This window comes from Panulirus ornatus, chromosome 7 (assembly GCF_036320965.1).
Source record: "Panulirus ornatus isolate Po-2019 chromosome 7, ASM3632096v1, whole genome shotgun sequence".
Lineage (NCBI taxonomy): Eukaryota > Metazoa > Arthropoda > Malacostraca > Decapoda > Palinuridae > Panulirus > Panulirus ornatus.
This window is the reverse complement of record NC_092230.1, coordinates 28542017-28562120: the sequence shown is the minus strand read 5'-3', so window position 1 is coordinate 28562120 and position 20104 is coordinate 28542017. Positions and strand designations below refer to the sequence as shown.

Here is a 20104-nt window from a genome sequence, read left to right as displayed (position 1 = left end):
TTTCTAAATTATTTCTTACAATTTTCATATGTATATATGTATATGTGTGTGTGTGTGTATATGTGTGTATGTGTGTGTGTGTGTGTATGTTTTCTTTCTTTTTCTTTTAAACTATTCGCCATTTCCCGCATTAGCGAGGTAGCGTTAGGAACAGAGGACTGGGCCTTTGTGGAATATCCTCACCTAGCCCCACTCTGTTCCTTCTTTTGGAGAAAAAAAAAAAAAATGTCTTGGGAGTAAAGTCAGGGGTTAGTGAGAGGACAAGAGCAAGGGAAGGAGTAGCAGTACTCCTGAAACAGGAGTTGTGGGAGTATGTGATAGAATGTAAGAAAGTAAATTCTCAATTAATATGTGTATGTATATATATATTATCCCTGGGGATAGGGGTGAAAGAATACTTCCCACGCATTCCTCACGTGTCGTAAAAGGCGACTAGAGGGGACGGGAGCGGGGGGCCAGAAATCCTCCCCTCCTTGTATTTTTTAACTTTCTAAAAAATGGAAAACAGGAGTCACACGGGGAGTGCTCATCCTCCTCGTAGACTCAGGTTGGGGTGTCTAAATGTGTGTGGATGTAACCAAGATGTGAAAAAAGGAGAGATAGGTAGTATGTTCGAGGAAAGGAACCTGGATGTTTTGGCTCTGAGTGAAACGAAGCTCAAGGGTAAAGGGGAAGAGTGGTTTGGGAATGTCTTGGGAGTAAAGTCAGGGGTTAGTGAGAGGACAAGAGCAAGGGAAGGACTAGCACTACTCCTGAAACAGGAGTTGTGGGAGTATGAGATAGAATGTAAGAAAGTAAATTCTCAATTAATATGGGTAAAACTGAAAGTTGATGGAGAGAGATGGGTGATTATTGGTGAATATGCACCTGGGCATGAGAAGAAAGATCATGAGAGGCAAGTGTTTTGGGAGCAGCTGAATGAGAGTGTTAGTGGTTTTGATACACGCAACCGGGTTATAGTGATGGGTGACTTGAATGCAAAGGTGAGTAATGTGGCAGTTGAGGGAATAATTGGTATACATGGGGTGTTCAGTGTTGTAAATGGAAATGGTGAAGAGCTTGTAGATTTATGTGCTGAAAAAGGACTGGTGATTGGGAATACCTGGTTTAAAAAGCGAGATATACATAAGTATACGTATGTAAGTAGGAGAGATGGCCAGAGAGCGTTATTGGATTACGTGTTAATTGACAGACACGTGAAAGAGAGACTTTTGGATGTTAATGTGCTGAGAGGTGCAACTGGAGGGATGTCTGATCATTATCTTGTGGAGGCTACGGTGAAGATTTGTATGGGTTTTCAGAAAAGAAGAGTGAATGTTGGGGTGAAGAAGGTGGTGAGAGTAAGTGAGCTTGGGAAGGAGACTTGTGTGAGGAAGTACCAGGAGAGACTGAGTACAGAATGGAAAAAAGTGAGAACAATGGAAGTAAGGGGAGTGGGGGAGGAATGGGATGTATTTAGGGAATCCGTGATGGATTGCGTAAAAGATGCTTGTGGCATGAGAAGCGTGGGAGGTGGGTTGATTAGAAAGGGTAGCGAGTGGTGGGATGAAGAAGTAAGATTATTAGTGAAAAAGAAGAGAGAGGCATTTGGACGATTTTTGCAGGGAAAAAATGCAATTGAGTGGGAGATGTATAAAAGAAAGAGACAGGAGGTCAAGAGAAAGGTGCAAGAGGTGAAAAAGAGGGCAAATGAGAGTTGGGGTGAGAGAGTATCATTAAATTTTAGGGAGAATAAAAAGATGTTCTGGAAGGAGGTAAATAAAGCGCGTAAGACAAGGGAGCAAATGGGAACTTCAGTGAAGGGCGCAAATGGGGAGGTGATAACAAGTAGTGGTGATGTGAGGAGATGGAGTGAGTATTTTGAAGGTTTGTTGAATGTGTTTGATGATAGAGTGGCAGATATAGGGTGTCTTGGTCGAGGTGGTGTGCAAAGTGAGAGGGTTGGGGAAAATGATTTGGTAAACAGAGAAGAGGTAGTAAAAGTTTTGCGGAAGATGAAAGCCGGCAAGGCAGCAGGTTTGGATGGTATTGCAGTGGAATTTATTAAAAAAGGGGGTGACTGTATTGTTGACTGGTTGGTAAGGTTATTTAATGTATGTATGACTCATGGTGAGGTGCCTGAGGATTGGCGGAATGCGTGCATAGTGCCATTGTACAAAGGCAAAGGGGATAAGAGTGAGTGCTCAAATTACAGAGGTATAAGTTTGTTGAGTATTCCTGGTAAATTATATGGGAGGGTATTGATTGAGAGGGTGAAGGCATGTACAGAGCATCAGATTGGGGAAGAGCAGTGTGGTGTCAGAAGTGGTAGAGGATGTGTGGATCAGGTGTTTGCTTTGAAGAATGTATGTGAGAAATACTTAGAAAAGCAAATGGATTTGTATGTAGCATTTATGGATCTGGAGAAGGCATATGAGAGAGTTGATAGAGATGCTCTGTGGAAGGTATTAAGAATATATGGTGTGGGTGGCAAGTTGTTAGAAGCAGTGAAAAGTTTTTATCGAGGATGTAAGGCATGTGTACGTGTAGGAAGAGAGGAAAGTGATTGGTTCTCAGTGAATGTAGGTTTGTGGCAGGGGTGTGTGATGTCTCCATGGTTGTTTAATTTGTTTATGGATGGGGTTGTTAGGGAGGTGAATGCAAGAGTTTTGGAAAGAGGGGCAAGTATGAAGTCTGTTGTGGATGAGAGAGCTTGGGAAGTGAGTCAGTTGTTGTTCGCTGATGATATAGCGCTGGTGGCTGATTCATGTGAGAAACTGCAGAAGCTGGTGACTGAGTTTGGTAAAGTGTATGAAAGAAGAAAGTTAAGAGTAAATGTGAATAACAGCATGGTTATTAGGTACAGTAGGATTGAGGGTCAAGTCAATTGGGAGGTAAGTTTGAATGGAGAAAAACTGGAGGAAGTAAAGTGTTTTAGATATCTGGGAGTGGATCTGGCAGCGGATGGAACCATGGAAGCGGAAGTGAATCATAGGGTGGGGGAGGGGGCGAAAATCCTGGGAGCCTTGAAGAATGTGTGGAAGTCGAGAACATTATCTCGGAAAGCAAAAATGGCTATGTTTGAAGGAATAGTGGTTCCAACAATGTTGTATGGTTGCGAGGCGTGGGCTATGGATAGAGTTGTGTGCAGGAGGGTGGATGTGCTGGAAATGAGATGTTTGAGGACAATGTGTGGTGTGAGGTGGTTTGATCGAGTAAGTAATGTAAGGGTAAGAGAGATGTGAGGAAATAAAAAGAGCGTGGTTGAGAGAGCAGAAGAGGGTGTTTTGAAATGGTTTGGGCACATGGAGAGAATGAGTGAGGAAAGATTGACCAAGAGGATATATGTGTCGGAGGTGGAGGGAACGAGGAGAAGTGGGAGACCAAATTGGAGGTGGAAAGATGGAATGAAAAAGATTTTGAGTGATCGGGGCCTGAACATGCAGGAGGGTGAAAGGCGGGCAAGGAATAGAGTGAATTGGATCAATGTGGTATACCGGGGTTGACGTGCTGTCAGTGGATTGAATCAGGGCATGTGAAGCGTCTGGGGTAAACCATGGAAAGCTGTGTGGGGCCTGGATGTGGAAAGGGAGCTGTGGTTTCGGGCATTATTGCATGACAGCTAGAGACTGAGTGTGAACGAATGAGGCCTTTGTTGTCTTTTCCTAGCGCTACCCCGCACACATGAGGGGGGAAGGGGATGGTATTCCATGTGTGGCGAGGTGGCGATGGGAATGAATAAAGGCAGACAGTGTGAATTGTGTGCATGGGTATGTATGTGTGTGTCTGTGTGTGTATATATATGTGTACACTGAGATGTATAGGTATGTATATTTGCGTGTGTGGACGTGTGTGTATATACATGTGTATGGGGGTGGGTTGGGCCATTTCTTTCGTCTGTTTCCTTGCGCTACCTCGCAAACGCGGGAGACAGCGACAAAGCAAAATACATAAAAATAAAATAATAAAGGGTAAATCATGAAATAGCTTGTGGGGCTAGGCTGTGGATGTGAAGATCTGGATTCTTTGCATTATACATGACAGCTAAAGAGATGTCACATCAACTACAGTATTCTTCATTTACATTCATAAAATTCAAATATCTTGACCACCCTAAACACCAATCAGTTTGGGTACACAAGGTCTCATGTACTAGATTACTTAATATTATGACAGCAAGAGAATGGATGTGAGCACACTAGGACAATGAACACTGAAAGAGGTAAAAATGAGATAGTTACACACTTGACTATTCTATTCAACAAGCCACTTGCCATGAAAGTTCCAAAGGGATGGAAAGTAGTAATTCACTGTCCGGATTTTGTAGCCCAATTAGCTTAATGTCTGCAGTTAGTAAACTTATGAGCATCATTCAGGATTGTAGAAAAATTTTTTGAAGATCACCACTCAAACATTACTCAGCATGGTCTGTGATATGATCGTTGATGTCTGACGAATCCATCTGATTCCTTTGATGATATAATCAATGTGTATGATGAAAGTAAAGGAGCTGATGTCATCTATCTAGATTTTTCCAAAAGCATGCAATAAAGTTCCATATCAAAGGTTACTAACTAAAATCAAGTCACACCATTAGATGGGGCTGTACTTCAGTGGATAGGAAATTGGTTAAATGGCCTTAAACAAAGAGTTGTGATTAACAGTCAAGAATGAGAAGTTAAATATAAAGAGTTGTGCATGCCAGGCATCAGTCTTGGGACTGGTTCTTTTTCCCATATATAATAATGATACTGATAATGGGATGCACTGCAAGGCATCAAAATTTGCAGACAATACTAAGATGAGAAATAAATCTATGATGGAAATTGAGTATTCACAGCTTCAAACAGACAAAGAAAAACTGATGGACTGGACTCACAGGTGGCAAATGAATTTTAATATTGGTAAGTACAAACTTTTTACAAGTCAGTAGTAAAAACGAAAAGGAAAGCTACAGTATGACTTCTGTGTAATAATCTCTGGTGATCTAAAGCCAAGTAAACAGTGCAAAGAAGCTGTTAAAATGGCAAACAAAATTCTTGGATTTATAGGTAGGGCTATCAAATTTAAGTCCTGGAATATAATCCTTACTCTTTACGTGTCGCATGTGCAACACCATCTCGAATATTATGTTTAGTTTTGGTTACTCTACTTTAGGAAAGATATGGACAGAATGGAAAAAGTACTAAGACAAGCAACTAAGATGATTCTTGGACGGAAAAATAAATCCTCTGAGAGCTGACTAAACAACTTATTGCTATCTAGTTTAGAAGAGAGAAGGTTAAGGGGTTATCTGATACAGGCATTCAAAATCATCAAAGACTTATATCATCTTGATCTAACAACTTACATGGGGATACATTCATCTGATTTCACTCGCAGTAATGGTTACAAACTTGTGAGCAAACATTTCACCTAAAATGAGGCAAAACACTTTTTCTTCAACAGGATTGTTAACATAAGAAATGATTTACCAATTCGAGTGGATGAAAGTAGTGCTATATATATGTTTAAGAATAGACTTGATAAATACTTTGCTTTACATCTATGAATGATATTATTTGCACCTCCTTACCTACATGAAAAATTTATACTCTTTACTCCTTTAAATATGCACATATTTCTACTCTTAACACACTGATCTATGATTTTCACATCTATTCCACTATCACAAACAGCCTCAAAGGACTGTTCCTGTTTGAATTACATACTTTGTATTCGTTTGTATCTGTTCCTAGTGCTACACAAGCAACTCTGTATAAAGAATTTATGAAGGTCAGAGTGGAATCTAACAATGTGTGACGACAGAACCTTTATTGGTTCTACTATATTAAGTGGCTGCGGAAAATGAGTATCAAAGGGAGAGATAGCAATCCTTTCATCCTTCCCACAGAGGTGCTTCTATGGGTGACCAACTGGTCTACTATTCTTTCCATCATATTTGTTACCAAGTTAAAGAGTACTACTTCTGTTAACATGAAAAATTAACACACCTTAAAGAACTGGGAAACAACAGACATTTGCAGTGAGGCAGGAGATTTCCAAGCTGGAACTTCTTCAACTTCTTGCCAACGACGCTCCTCAACAAAGTTCATGAACTCATTCTTGTCACGTGAACCCCGGTACTGTCGGAATACTCCATCCTTGACACTGCGGATGATTACAGCCCTTATGTTTTAATCATTCAACATAAAAGTCATACAATCAAGCTTATCATACTTTCCAATAGTATTTCTACAGACTGGAAAATTAGTGAAGGCAAAGACTATCCCATTTGAAATAAGCAAATACATAAGCCTATCCCTGAGGATAGAAAAGATACTGCCCAAGTATGTCCTTCATGTCACTGGTGACTAAAATGGGTGAGAGTGAGGTTCTGGAAATCCTTCCCCCTCCAGTCCTGATTTCCAAAAGAATGAACATGGGAAGGGGCCAGTGGAGGATTTTAAAAGGCTAAGTAATCTGTCACTACAAATGCAAGGAGTAGCATACATGCTTAAAAGGAAAAGAAAAATGAGCCCGAACCATGAACAAAGAATTGACAATTTCAGTTTTAAATGTTGGCTGAGAACATCACAAAAGTCATCACATTTCACCATCCTAATATTTTAGTTCAGGACATGCATATGGAGGTTGAAACAAGGTGTGTGAGAAGGTGCCATCTTCAAACCTAAACTTCAAAATGCTGACCTCAAAAAGTCTTGTCTAAACCTAACATGGCTGAACAAAACTAATGATCACAAAAATTAATACACAATGCAAAGACTGACTTCTTCTTTTCTTTCTTTCAAACTATTCGCTATTTCCCGCATTGGCGAGGTAGCGTTAAGAACAGAGAACTGGGCCTTTGAGGGAATACCCTCACCTGGCCCAATTCTCTGTTCCTTCTTTTGGAAAATTAAAAAAAAAAAAAAATAATGAGAGGGGAGGATTTCCAGCCCCCCACTCCCTCCCCTTTAAGTCGCCTTCTACAACACGCAGGGAATACGTGTGAAGTATTCTATATACACACACACACACACACATATATATATATACAAATCCATGGATTTGTATGTAGCATTTATGGATCTGGAGAAGGCATATGATAGAGTTGATAGAGATGCTCTGTGGAAAGTATTAAGAATATATGGTGTGGGAGGAAAGTTGTTAGAAGCAGTGAAAAGTTTTTATCGAGGATGTAAGGCATGTGTACGTGTAGGAAGAGAGGAAAGTGATTGGTTCTCAGTGAATGTAGGTTTGCGGCAGGGGTGTGTGATGTCTCCATGGTTGTTTAATTTGTTTATGGATGGGGTTGTTAGGGAGGTAAATGCAAGAGTTTTGGAAAGAGGGGCAAGTATGAAGTCTGTTGGGGATGAGAGAGCTTGGGAAGTGAGTCAGTTGTTGTTCGCTGATGATACAGCGCTGGTGGCTGATTCATGTGAGAAACTGCAGAAGCTGGTGACTGAGTTTGGAAAAGTATGTAAATGTGAATAAGAGCAAGGTTATTAGGTACAGTAGGGTTGAGGGTCAAGTCAATTGGGAGGTGAGTTTGAATGGAGAAAAACTGGAGGAAGTGAAGTGTTTTAGATATCTGGGAGTGGATCTGGCAGCGGATGGAACCATGGAAGCGGAAGTGGATCATAGGGTGGGGGAGGGGGCGAAAATCCTGGGGGCCTTGAAGAATGTGTGGAAGTCGAGAACATTATCTCGAAAAGCAAAAATGGCTATGTTTGAAGGAATAGTGGTTCCAACAATGTTGTATGGTTGCGAGGCGTGGGCTATGGATAGAGTTGTGCACAGGAGGGTGGATGTGCTGGAAATGAGATGTTTGAGGACAATGTGTGGTGTGAGGTGGTTTGATCGAGTAAGTAATGTAAGGGTAAGAGAGATGTGAGGAAATAAAAAGAGCGTGGTTGAGAGAGCAGAAGAGGGTGTTTTGAAGTGGTTTGGGCACATGGAGAGAATGAGTGAGGAAAGATTGACCAAGAGGATATATGTGTCGGAGGTGGAGGGAACGAGGAGAAGTGGGAGACCAAATTGGAGGTGGAAAGATGGAGTGAAAAAGATTTTGAGTGATCGGGGCCTGAACATGCAGGAGGGTGAAAGGAGGGCAAGGAATAGAGTGAATTGGATCGATGTGGTATACCGGGGTTGACGTGCTGTCAGTGGATTGAATCAGGGCATGTGAAGCGTCTGGGGTAAACCATGGAAAGCTGTGTGGGGCCTGGATGTGGAAAGGGAGCTGTGGTTTCGGGCATTATTGCATGACAGCTAGAGACTGAGTGTGAACGAATGAGACCTTTGTTGTCTTTTCCTAGCGCTACCCCGCACACATGAGGGGGGAAGGGGATGGTATTCCATGTGTGGCGAGGTGGCGATGGGAATGAATAAAGGCAGACAGTGTGAATTGTGTGCATGGGTATGTATGTGTGTGTCTGTGTGTGTATATATATGTGTACACTGAGATTTATAGGTATGTATATTTGCGTGTGTGGACGTGTGTGTATATACATGTGTATGGGGGTGGGTTGGGCCATTTCTTTCGTCTGTTTCCTTGCGCTACCTCGCAAACGCGGGAGACAGCGACAAAGCAAAATACATAAAAATAAAATAATAAAGGGTAAATCATGAAATAGCTTGTGGGGCTAGGCTGTGGATGTGAAGATCTGGATTCTTTGCATTATACATGACAGCTAAAGAGATGTCACATCAACTACAGTATTCTTCATTTACATTCATAAAATTCAAATATCTTGACCACCCTAAACACCAATCAGTTTGGGTACACAAGGTCTCACGTACTAGATTACTTAATATTATGACAGCAAGAGAATGGATGTGAGCACACTAGGACAATGAACACTGAAAGAGGTAAAAATGAGATAGTTACACACTTGACTATTCTATTCAACAAGCCACTTGCCATGAAAGTTCCAAAGGGATGGAAAGTAGTAATTCACTGTCCGGATTTTGTAGCCCAATTAGCTTAATGTCTGCAGTTAGTAAACTTATGAGCATCATTCAGGATTGTAGAAAAATTTTTTGAAGATCACCACTCAAACATTACTCAGCATGGTCTGTGATATGATCGTTGATGTCTGACGAATCCATTTGATTCCTTTGATAATATAATCAATGTGTATGATGAAAGTAAAGGAGCTGATGTCATCTATCTAGATTTTTCCAAAAGCATGCAATAAAGTTCCATATCAAAGGTTACTAACTAAAATCAAGTCACACCATTAGATGGGGCTGTACTTCAGTGGATACGAAATTGGTTAAATGGCCTTAAACAAAGAGTTGTGATTAACAGTCAAGAATGAGAAGTTAAATATAAAGAGTTGTGCATGCCAGGCATCAGTCTTGGGACTGGTTCTTTTTCCCATATATAATAATGATACTGATAATGGGATGCACTGCAAGGCATCAAAATTTGCAGACAATACTAAGATGAGAAATAAATCTATGATGGAAATTGAGTATTCACAGCTTCAAACAGACAAAGAAAAACTGATGGACTGGACTCACAGGTGGCAAATGAATTTTAATATTGGTAAGTACAAACTTTTTACAAGTCAGTAGTAAAAACGAAAAGGAAAGCTACAGTATGACTTCTGTGTAATAATCTCTGGTGATCTAAAGCCAAGTAAACAGTGCAAAGAAGCTGTTAAAATGGCAAACAAAATTCTTGGATTTATAGGTAGGGCTATCAAATTTAAGTCCTGGAATATAATCCTTACTCTTTACGTGTCGCATGTGCAACACCATCTCGAATATTATGTTTAGTTTTGGTTACTCTACTTTAGGAAAGATATGGACAGAATGGAAAAAGTACTAAGACAAGCAACTAAGATGATTCTTGGACTGAAAAATAAATCCTCTGAGAGCTGACTAAACAACTTATTGCTATCTAGTTTAGAAGAGAGAAGGTTAAGGGGTTATCTGATACAGGCATTCAAAATCATCAAAGACTTATATCATCTTGATCTAACAACTTACATGGGGATACATTCATCTGATTTCACTCGCAGTAATGGTTACAAACTTGTGAGCAAACATTTCACCTAAAATGAGGCAAAACACTTTTTCTTCAACAGGATTGTTAACATAAGAAATGATTTACCAATTCGAGTGGATGAAAGTAGTGCTATATATATGTTTAAGAATAGACTTGATAAATACTTTGCTTTACATCTATGAATGATATTATTTGCACCTCCTTACCTACATGAAAAATTTATACTCTTTACTCCTTTTAATATGCACATATTTCTACTCTTAACACACTGATCTATGATTTTCACATCTATTCCACTATCACAAACAGCCTCAAAGGACTGTTCCTGTTTGAATTACATACTTTGTATTCGTTTGTATCTGTTCCTAGTGCTACACAAGCAACTCTGTATAAAGAATTTATGAAGGTCAGAGTGGAATCTAACAATGTGTGACGACAGAACCTTTATTGGTTCTACTATATTAAGTGGCTGCGGAAAATGAGTATCAAAGGGAGAGATAGCAATCCTTTCATCCTTCCCACAGAGGTGCTTCCATGGGTGACCAACTGGTCTACTATTCTTTCCATCATATTTGTTACCAAGTTAAAGAGTACTACTTCTGTTAACATGAAAAATTAACACACCTTAAAGAACTGGGAAACAACAGACATTTGCAGTGAGGCAGGAGATTTCCAAGCTGGAACTTCTTCAACTTCTTGCCAACGACGCTCCTCAACAAAGTTCATGAACTCATTCTTGTCACGTGAACCCCGGTACTGTCGGAATACTCCATCCTTGACACTGCGGATGATTACAGCCCTTATGTTTTAATCATTCAACATAAAAGTCATACAATCAAGCTTATCATACTTTCCAATAGTATTTCTACAGACTGGAAAATTAGTGAAGGCAAAGACTATCCCATTTGAAATAAGCAAATACATAAGCCTATCCCTGAGGATAGAAAAGATACTGCCCAAGTATGTCCTTCATGTCACTGGTGACTAAAATGGGTGAGAGTGAGGTTCTGGAAATCCTTCCCCCTCCAGTCCTGATTTCCAAAAGAATGAACATGGGAAGGGGCCAGTGGAGGATTTTAAAAGGCTAAGTAATCTGTCACTACAAATGCAAGGAGTAGCATACATGCTTAAAAGGAAAAGAAAAATGAGCCCGAACCATGAACAAAGAATTGACAATTTCAGTTTTAAATGTTGGCTGAGAACATCACAAAAGTCATCACATTTCACCATCCTAATATTCTAGTTCAGGACATGCATATGGAGGTTGAAACAAGGTGTGTGAGAAGGTGCCATCTTCAAACCTAAACTTCAAAATGCTGACCTCAAAAAGTCTTGTCTAAACCTAACATGGCTGAACAAAACTAATGATCACAAAAATTAATACACAATGCAAAGACTGACTTCTTCTTTTCTTTCTTTCAAACTATTCGCTATTTCCCGCATTGGCGAGGTAGCGTTAAGAACAGAGAACTGGGCCTTTGAGGGAATACCCTCACCTGGCCCAATTCTCTGTTCGTTCTTTTGGAAAATTAAAAAAAAAAAAAAAATAATGAGAGGGGAGGATTTCCAGCCCCCCACTCCCTCCCCTTTAAGTCGCCTTCTACAACACGCAGGGAATACGTGTGAAGTATTCTATATACACACACACACACACACATATATATATATATACAAATCCATGGATTTGTATGTAGCATTTATGGATCTGGAGAAGGCATATGATAGAGTTGATAGAGATGCTCTGTGGAAAGTATTAAGAATATATGGTGTGGGAGGAAAGTTGTTAGAAGCAGTGAAAAGTTTTTATCGAGGATGTAAGGCATGTGTACGTGTAGGAAGAGAGGAAAGTGATTGGTTCTCAGTGAATGTAGGTTTGTGGCAGGGGTGTGTGATGTCTCCATGGTTTTTTAATTTGTTTATGGATGGGGTTGTTAGGGAGGTAAATGCAAGAGTTTTGGAAAGAGGGGCAAGTATGAAGTCTGTTGGGGATGAGAGAGCTTGGGAAGTGAGTCAGTTGTTGTTCGCTGATGATACAGCGCTGGTGGCTGATTCATGTGAGAAACTGCAGAAGCTGGTGACTGAGTTTGGAAAAGTATGTGGAAGAAGAAAGTTAAGAGTAAATGTGAATAAGAGCAAGGTTATTAGGTACAGTAGGGTTGAGGGTCAAGTCAATTGGGAGGTGAGTTTGAATGGAGAAAAACTGGAGGAAGTGAAGTGTTTTAGATATCTGGGAGTGGATCTGGCAGCGGATGGAACCATGGAAGCGGAAGTGGATCATAGGGTGGGGGAGGGGGCGAAAATCCTGGGGGCCTTGAAGAATGTGTGGAAGTCGAGAACATTATCTCGAAAAGCAAAAATGGGTATGTTTGAAGGAATAGTGGTTCCAACAATGTTGTATGGTTGCGAGGCGTGGGCTATGGATAGAGTTGTGCGCAGGAGGATGGATGTGCTGGAAATGAGATGTTTGAGGACAATGTGTGGTGTGAGGTGGTTTGATCGAGTGAGTAACGTAAGGGTAAGAGAGATGTGTGGAAATAAAAAGAGCGTGGTTGAGAGAGCAGAAGAGGGTGTTTTGAAGTGGTTTGGGCACATGGAGAGGATGAGTGAGGAAAGATTGACCAAGAGGATATATGTGTCGGAGGTGGAGGGAACAAGGAGAAGAGGGAGACCAAATTGGAGGTGGAAAGATGGAGTGAAAAAGATTTTGTGTGATCGGGGCCTGAACATGCAGGAGGGTGAAAGGAGGGCAAGGAATAGAGTGAATTGGAGCGATGTGGTATACCGGGGTTGACGTGCTGTCAGTGGATTGAATCAAGGCATGTGAAGCGTCTGGGGTAAACCATGGAAAGCTGTGTAGGTATGTATATTTGCGTGTGTGGACGTATGTATATACATGTGTATGGGGGGGGGGGGCCATTTCTTTCGTCTGTTTCCTTGCGCTACCTCGCAAACGCGGGAGACAGCGACAAGGTATAATAAAAAAAAAATAATAAATATATATATATATATATATATATATATATATATTTTTTTTTTTTTTTTTTTTTATGGATGAAGTGATAAGAGTGATGAAAGCAAAACTGGGGAAAAGGGGTGCAAAAATGGAATGTGGTAGTGAGATATGGTGGCTAGTGGCAAGCCTGTTTGTAGATGATACTGTGTTGTTTGCAGAGAATGTAGAGGAGTTGCAAAAGCCTGTAAGTGTGTTTTATGATGTGTGTAAGTGGAGAAATTTGAAGGTAAATGCAAGTAAAAGTAAAGTAATGGTGTTTGAAAGGAAATGGAGTGAAAGTATAGATTTTGTAAAGCCATATAGAATGAATGAAGAAAGCATACTAAATTGTGTAGTGGATATGAGGGGAAAAAAGACTGGAAGAAGAGAGGGAATTCAAGTATCTGAGAGCTATCTTGGGTAAGTGTGGTTATATGGAAGGAGAGATAAGGGAGAGAGCAGTACAGGGTAGAAGAGTTATTGGTTCCCTTAACAGAAAAATGAAGGGTAGAGGTGTAAGTATGGAAGTGAAGAGTGGATCAAGGGACAGCATAGTCCTCCCAATCCTGACCTACACAGCCAAAACATGGATGAGGAATGAGACACAGAGGTCAAGAATACAGACTGTCAAAATGAGCAATCTGAGAAGAGCATTTGATGTGACTAGATGGAATGAAGAAAGAAATGAAGGAGTGTATGAGAGATGTGGCATGGAAAAGGATGCAAAGGGAATGAATTGTGGAGTGGTAGAATGCATGAAATGTAATACTTTTGAGGTGGTTTGGGCATGTGGAAAGAATGCAAAACACAGAATATACAAGGAGAGCGTATGATAGTATAATTAAAGGGACTGGTGTGAGAGAAATACTACCTTTGACATGGGCAAATAGGGTGGAGGAATACTGGAGGGAGAGAAACAAGGAAGAATGCATGGAATGGCATATGAGGGAGGCATGTAAGGAAAGGGGAAAGTGGAGACTCTTTAGCCGTGACCACCCCTTCATGGGAGTTCCCAGAGAGACATGGTGTCAGAGAGTCAGAGATATAGATAGATATAAAGATAAAATTGTCTATACTGCTCGTACTTCAACTTCATATGAGCTATATATACCCACTTCTCCCTTGCATGACGTCTTTTAGCTTTAACTTTCCCATTTTCAACCTCACTAAATTTCAGTCCTATTATTCCTCTTCCATACCTTCAAGGATTTCATCATGTAAACTAAAATGATTCTTTGATCCCCATAACTTTCAAAGAAGTGTCTTATTCACAAGTGTATCCTCCACCTATACTTGTCAATCATCAAACTATCCCATCACTCTACAATATCAACTCTTCCTCTGTTTAACTCACAAAACAGCATCATCTGCATAAACCAACTGTGATAACATTCATTTCTCCACATTAAGCATCACATCACAATCAACCCATCTCCCTCATCTTAATACCTTGTCCAGTATCAATTAATTATATTACATAACTCCAAAATCCATTTTCCCAGGGCTCCTCCAGCTTCAAGGCTGTGCTCCAATTAGCAGCAGGAACAGAATGGATTTTTTTGAAGAAGTTCTTTGACTAGACAGTAACCTGTTTCATAAATGACAATAATACAGCCTTACCAAAGGTGATCTTTCACTCATAGTATAACTCATGCAGGAGTCTGGAAACACCTGTCTCAACAATAAAAACATTAAATAAAACATTAAACAACTACGCACTCCCTCAGTTATTTCAAACCACTCCATCATACCAACACAAACTCTCATGAATGCACTTCCAATACTAGAGCTCTTAACAACATTTAAAAGTTTTGCATGCAAACCACATTGGGGAAAACTTTCCACTACTTTCCTATCCATTTTATCCTATGCCTTTTCTAAAGCCAAATATTCTGCATACACATTTTTCCTGAACTTTCTCCATGACTTGTCTAGGAATAAAAATCCAATTTACAAACCCTCTTCCCTTCCTTAAGCACAGTTATTCTTCACCTCCCTAATCCTTTTCACATGATCAATCATCATCTTACCATGCACTTTTATCAACTATGCAAAAGAAATTTATTCCTCTACAATTCTACACTTAATTTTACTCCCCGATCCCTTATCCTGGGAAACAATAACTGTTTTCATCCAGTCATCAAGCAGCTGGCCACTTTTCCATGCTTCATTACACACTTTTCAGATCCACTAAAAAGCAGTCTTCTCACCAATCTCCAACACCTTGTGACCCACTCCCCCTGTACCATTAGCTTTTCCATTCTTTACAAGATTTGTTACTTTCCTAACTTCATTCATTTCATGTCTGCCTCACATAATTTTTTTTAATGTTAGTTGAGATGGCACAGGCAGCTGAGGCCCTAATCACAGCCATCCCATACTTGTGAGATTCAATCAATTAAATCCAGTTGCCAGTACAGAGAGAAGAATGTGGACAAAAACAGAGATGATGCCAAGACACAAAAATAGAACACTAACATACATATTAATCAACAGTCCTCAGGCAACACTTACTGGTATATTGTAGGAAGTGCAGTTACCATGAAACGTCCTGAGAGTCCAGGAGAAGAGGTTACATCCACCTGACCTACTGATATTTCAAGGTCATCACTCCAACTTGCAAAGTCCTCCCAGATGGGTTTCAAGGCTTTACATGCTGGGCACCATGGAGCAAAACTGATGATAAAATAAGACAAAAAAATAAAAACCTTAGAAATTTCTTTCTATACTAATATGCTTCCATCTAAATATCCTTAACTCCATTCCCATTCATTTTACCAAGTGCATAAATCTTTCAGCTCAATGATACATCCTCGATTTGTCCAAGATGCCGGAGCGAACCTAACCTTTCCACTCAATAATGATGGAACCACCCAAAATCTACTTGTAGTTCTTATAAGGGGGCTTGGAAACCAATATAAATCTATAATGGTAAGATGTGCATGGGAAACCATAGAGTGATATTCCCTAAGCAATAAGCAGCAATAATCTTGCCAATGAGGTGCTTTACACAGTATCAATACTTGACTACTTTACCTTACCATCCTGCCCAAGGATCCGCTTCTCTGAGGATAATGCAACACTCAAGGAGCCTGCTGTGTCCAATGAACAGGAACATAGTTTATAAAACGTGGTAATGCTGTGTGTACGTCTCTGTCATGAGAGTGCACCTTGGGCTTGAAGGGTCTTATGATATGGTGGGATGTATGCTTGTAATGTTGGAAAAATGGGTTGTATCCAGAATGCACAGAAGAAAGCAAAACATGTACAAGCTAGTTTCAATGAATGTATGTCTGGTAGAGAGGACTTCAAGACTGTGGATGGATTTAGTGTTTGTCAAGTCATTAGTGTGTGTATGTTTTGTCAGTGATGAGCTTAATGGGGAAAGAGGAACTGTAAGTATATGCTGGAGCAAGTAAAGCTAGGGTATGCAATTTATTTCCAATTGACAAGATACAGATCCTATGAAAATGGGTGGTAATGGGAAATGACCCATGATATACATAACTTAATCGCTATAATGAAAACACCACTTCATGGATGAAAAATAAAAGACCATTTTATTTTAAAAAAAATGGTATTCTATAAAATTACAAATAATATAAGATCAAAACTGTAAAGCAATGATAAGATGACGGTATGTCACCAGTGATGCCAAGCCTCCATTCTCCGAAAAAGCAGCCAGCCAGCTAGGCCACACAAAAGCTACCTTGACACTGCTTACTTGTGACACTCCTGACTCTCCCTAGAAATGGAAGTCTGCCTGGGCCACATGAAGTCTTTAGCCTCATGGCACTTAACTAATGCATTAATAAAATTGATGTGGAAAATCATAAATAGTTAAAACTTCAATACTCTAGTCAAAATATACCAGATTTTCCATGTATATTACTTCTCATTAATCAAAAACAAAATTTCCCCAATCTATATCATCTTATCTAATAACATATCATATGTTCCAAGTCAGGCTCTACAACTACTCAATCTCTAAACACTAGAGTACCAGAGCAGAACATAGTCAGTCAATACTGAAACCTAATAGCAAATATACCCTCACTGATATCGCCATATTCAACATCTTTCAGTATTATATAAGGCTCCAAATTGTGCTCTGCAACTGTTACTGTGTTCTCTAAATATCACAATATCACTGCAAAATACTCACCATCCCAAACTACCTGCAATGCGGAGCTAATCTAGATTTTTAACCTTTATTCTATCCTTTAAATACTGTATAACCAATGCAAAACAAATAATTCCAAAGATATATCTATGCATGCACCAAACGGTGATTTTACCTAGATTTCTACTGTGCTTTGATGAATTACTAAATTATGTAATAATGTCCAATGTACAAAGCTGCATTTCATCTATGACCACATTAAATGAGCAGAGGATACATCTTCAGAATCAAATACGCCCACCAGTTCTACATTATCAAATAACTGTAAAACACATCAAGACTAGACTAAGATTCATCTTTTTGTAACGTAGATGTATCCAGGTAACAAGATGACAGAGATTCATCATGTTATTCCAGCATATCACAATGCATAAACACAATTTCATTCAGATAACATGCCTCTTACGTTTCATCACATTTGCCAGAGCTTCACTTTTACTTATTTCCTTCTTATCTTATCGTATTGAGATACACCAGTCAGGTTATTCTCGCAAGAGATTACCTCTTCCTAGTTGAATAATGCAGCCTCACCATCCCGTTACATAGACTGACACCTAAATATATCTATCAACCTGAAAACTACAGATGCTTGTGATGGTTTCCTTCAAAACTGTACTACAAATCAATAAAAGAAACATCCACATTAAATGCAGGAGAGCATGACGCGAGGCAAGGCCCGATGAGCTCAGCCTGGGAGAGACGATAGGTTGGTGACACACACACCGGAAGCAAGCCCTGGGCGTCATACTCACAATTCTACCATCCATTCTCCTTCGAGCATCTGATGCCAGTTGTCTTCATTGAGGTCTATGACACTGGTCTTGGCTGCAATTCGACTAATAACCAGGAAAACGACTATGAAAAGAGAGAGCATGTATCTTCGCCTGTCAGCCGCCATGTTTGCTGTGACGTCGAGTCCAAACAGTACGTTCGCGGCGATGGTTGGGCGGCCTAGAGCGCCACACTCGCCGCCGGATTCAAATTCGCGATGACAAGAAATGCGCAGCACTTTTAGCTGACTCGCAGTGCCAAACGTCATGCACTCCCACCGCCGAGCAAGACTGAGGCGACTCACAAGAGATTTAATTATAAACACACCGTCAACACGTGCACGAACACATTCACCCCTGTGAGCACAGGCGGCAGCTTATCCGACGAGAGAGACACAAGAGTGGGTACTGACCGGGTTGTGTGTGGGACACAGGAATGGGTCCTGGGCAAGTCACGAAGGGATATAGGAGTGGGTCTTACGTAGATCATGGGGAACCCAAGAATGGGTCCTGAGCAGGTTACGAAGGGAACACAGGAATGGGTCCTAAGCATATTGCGAGGGAGACAAAAATGGGTCCTACGCAAGTCACGAAGTGGACAAAAGGGTGGGTCATGGACATGTTACGACGGGAAGTACTATCGTGGGCTTTATGCAGGTCACAAGGTGGACATAGGAGTGGGCCCTGAGCATTTTACAACAGGAGACACCACAGTGAGCCCTGGGCAAGTCACGAAGGGGATACTACAGTGGGTCCTAGGCAAGTTGCGTGGGGAGAGCAAGAGTGAGTCCTGAGGAGGTCACGAAAAGGACACTTCATTGGATCTTAAGTAAGTCATAAAAGACGCACTATAGTAGGTCCTGGGTAGGCCACGAGAGCTACACAAGAATGAGTCATGGGAGCGGGACACGGGAGCGCGTCCTGGGCAGGTCACGTGAGGGGGGGGGTGCAGGTGAGGATCCTGGGCAGGTCACTAGGGGAACACAGAGTGGGTCCGAGGTAGATACCGAGGGGAACAGAAGGGTAGGCTCCAGTGAGATTACGAGTGGGATACAGGAGTGGGTGGGTCACGAGGGTAACAAAGGAGTGTTTCCTTGTCCTCGGCTGGTTACGATGAGTATTCAAGGGGTGGTTCCTGGCTCTGGGCAAATCACCAGGAGTGCAGAGGAGTGGGCTCTGGCTCTGGGCAAGTCACGAGGATGATACAATAGTGAGTCCTGGGCAGAGACGGAGTGGCAGAGCCGACACTACTTACTCTGAACTGGTTTTGTGGTTTCTTGAATTTCACAAGGAGAAAGTCGCATGATCAGGTTACACCATAATGCGGACCGGACCACAACTGTTAAAAGTTTTAGAGAGAAACATGTTAAGTACTGGGATTCAGTGGATGGTAGTACAGAAAAGGTGCCTGGATAAAAATGACATTGACGTTATAGAGCTATACATACCTTAAACTGAGAAAATAGAGACACTAAACAAATATATAAACATAGGCATTAATTTGTGTGTGTGTGAGAAGGGGGTCAGGTGAAGATATTCCCTCAAAGGCCCAGTCCTCTGTTCTTAACGCTACCTCGCTATCGCGGGAAATAGCGAATAGTATGAAAGAATGAAATATATATATATATATATATATATATATATATATATATATATATATATATATATATATATATATATATATATATATATAAGTTGTATGAGAGAGTGGTGTTAGAGAGGATGTAGCATGCACACACACACACACACACACACACACACAGCGTTGGACTGGGAAGGATCAATGTTGCTTTAGGAACTATACGGGATGTGTGGATCAGGTGTGTGTTTTGAGGAATGTGTGCAAGATATAGAGTAGCAAAGGGTTTATATATGGCATTTATGGATCTGGAGAAAGCGTATGATAGGGTTGATGCAGTTGCTGTGTGGAAGGTGTTACGAATATATGGTGTGGGAGGAAAGCTACGAGAAGCAGAGGCGTATTTATCTAGAGAGTAAGTCGTGTGTACGAGGAGGAGAGAAGGATAGCTTGTTGCAAGTGAAGGTAGGTCTGCGGCATGGGTGTGTGATGTCACCATGGTCGTTAAACCTGTTTAGGAATAGGGTAGCGAGGAATGTGCGAAGGTTTTGGAGAGAAGGGTCGGTCTACAGTCTGCAGGGACTGGGAGGCGAGGGGCCTG

General features: G+C 40.8%; 1 protein-coding gene across 1 annotated transcript in view; it reads right to left on the bottom strand.

The window, feature by feature from the left end:
• Nucleotides 1–18209, bottom strand: part of LOC139749474 (thioredoxin-related transmembrane protein 1-like) — a 51596-nt gene extending 33387 nt beyond the window's left edge. The window contains exons 1-3 of the mRNA XM_071663380.1: nt 17907–18209; nt 15486–15647; nt 10604–10760 (exon numbers count right to left, since the gene is read on the bottom strand). Coding sequence (XP_071519481.1) covers nt 10604–10760; nt 15486–15647; nt 17907–18193 — 606 coding nt within the window. The 5' untranslated portion in view covers nt 18194–18209. The remainder of the gene's footprint in view (nt 1–10603; nt 10761–15485; nt 15648–17906) is intronic.
• Between the last annotated feature and the right edge of the window lie 1895 nt (nt 18210–20104).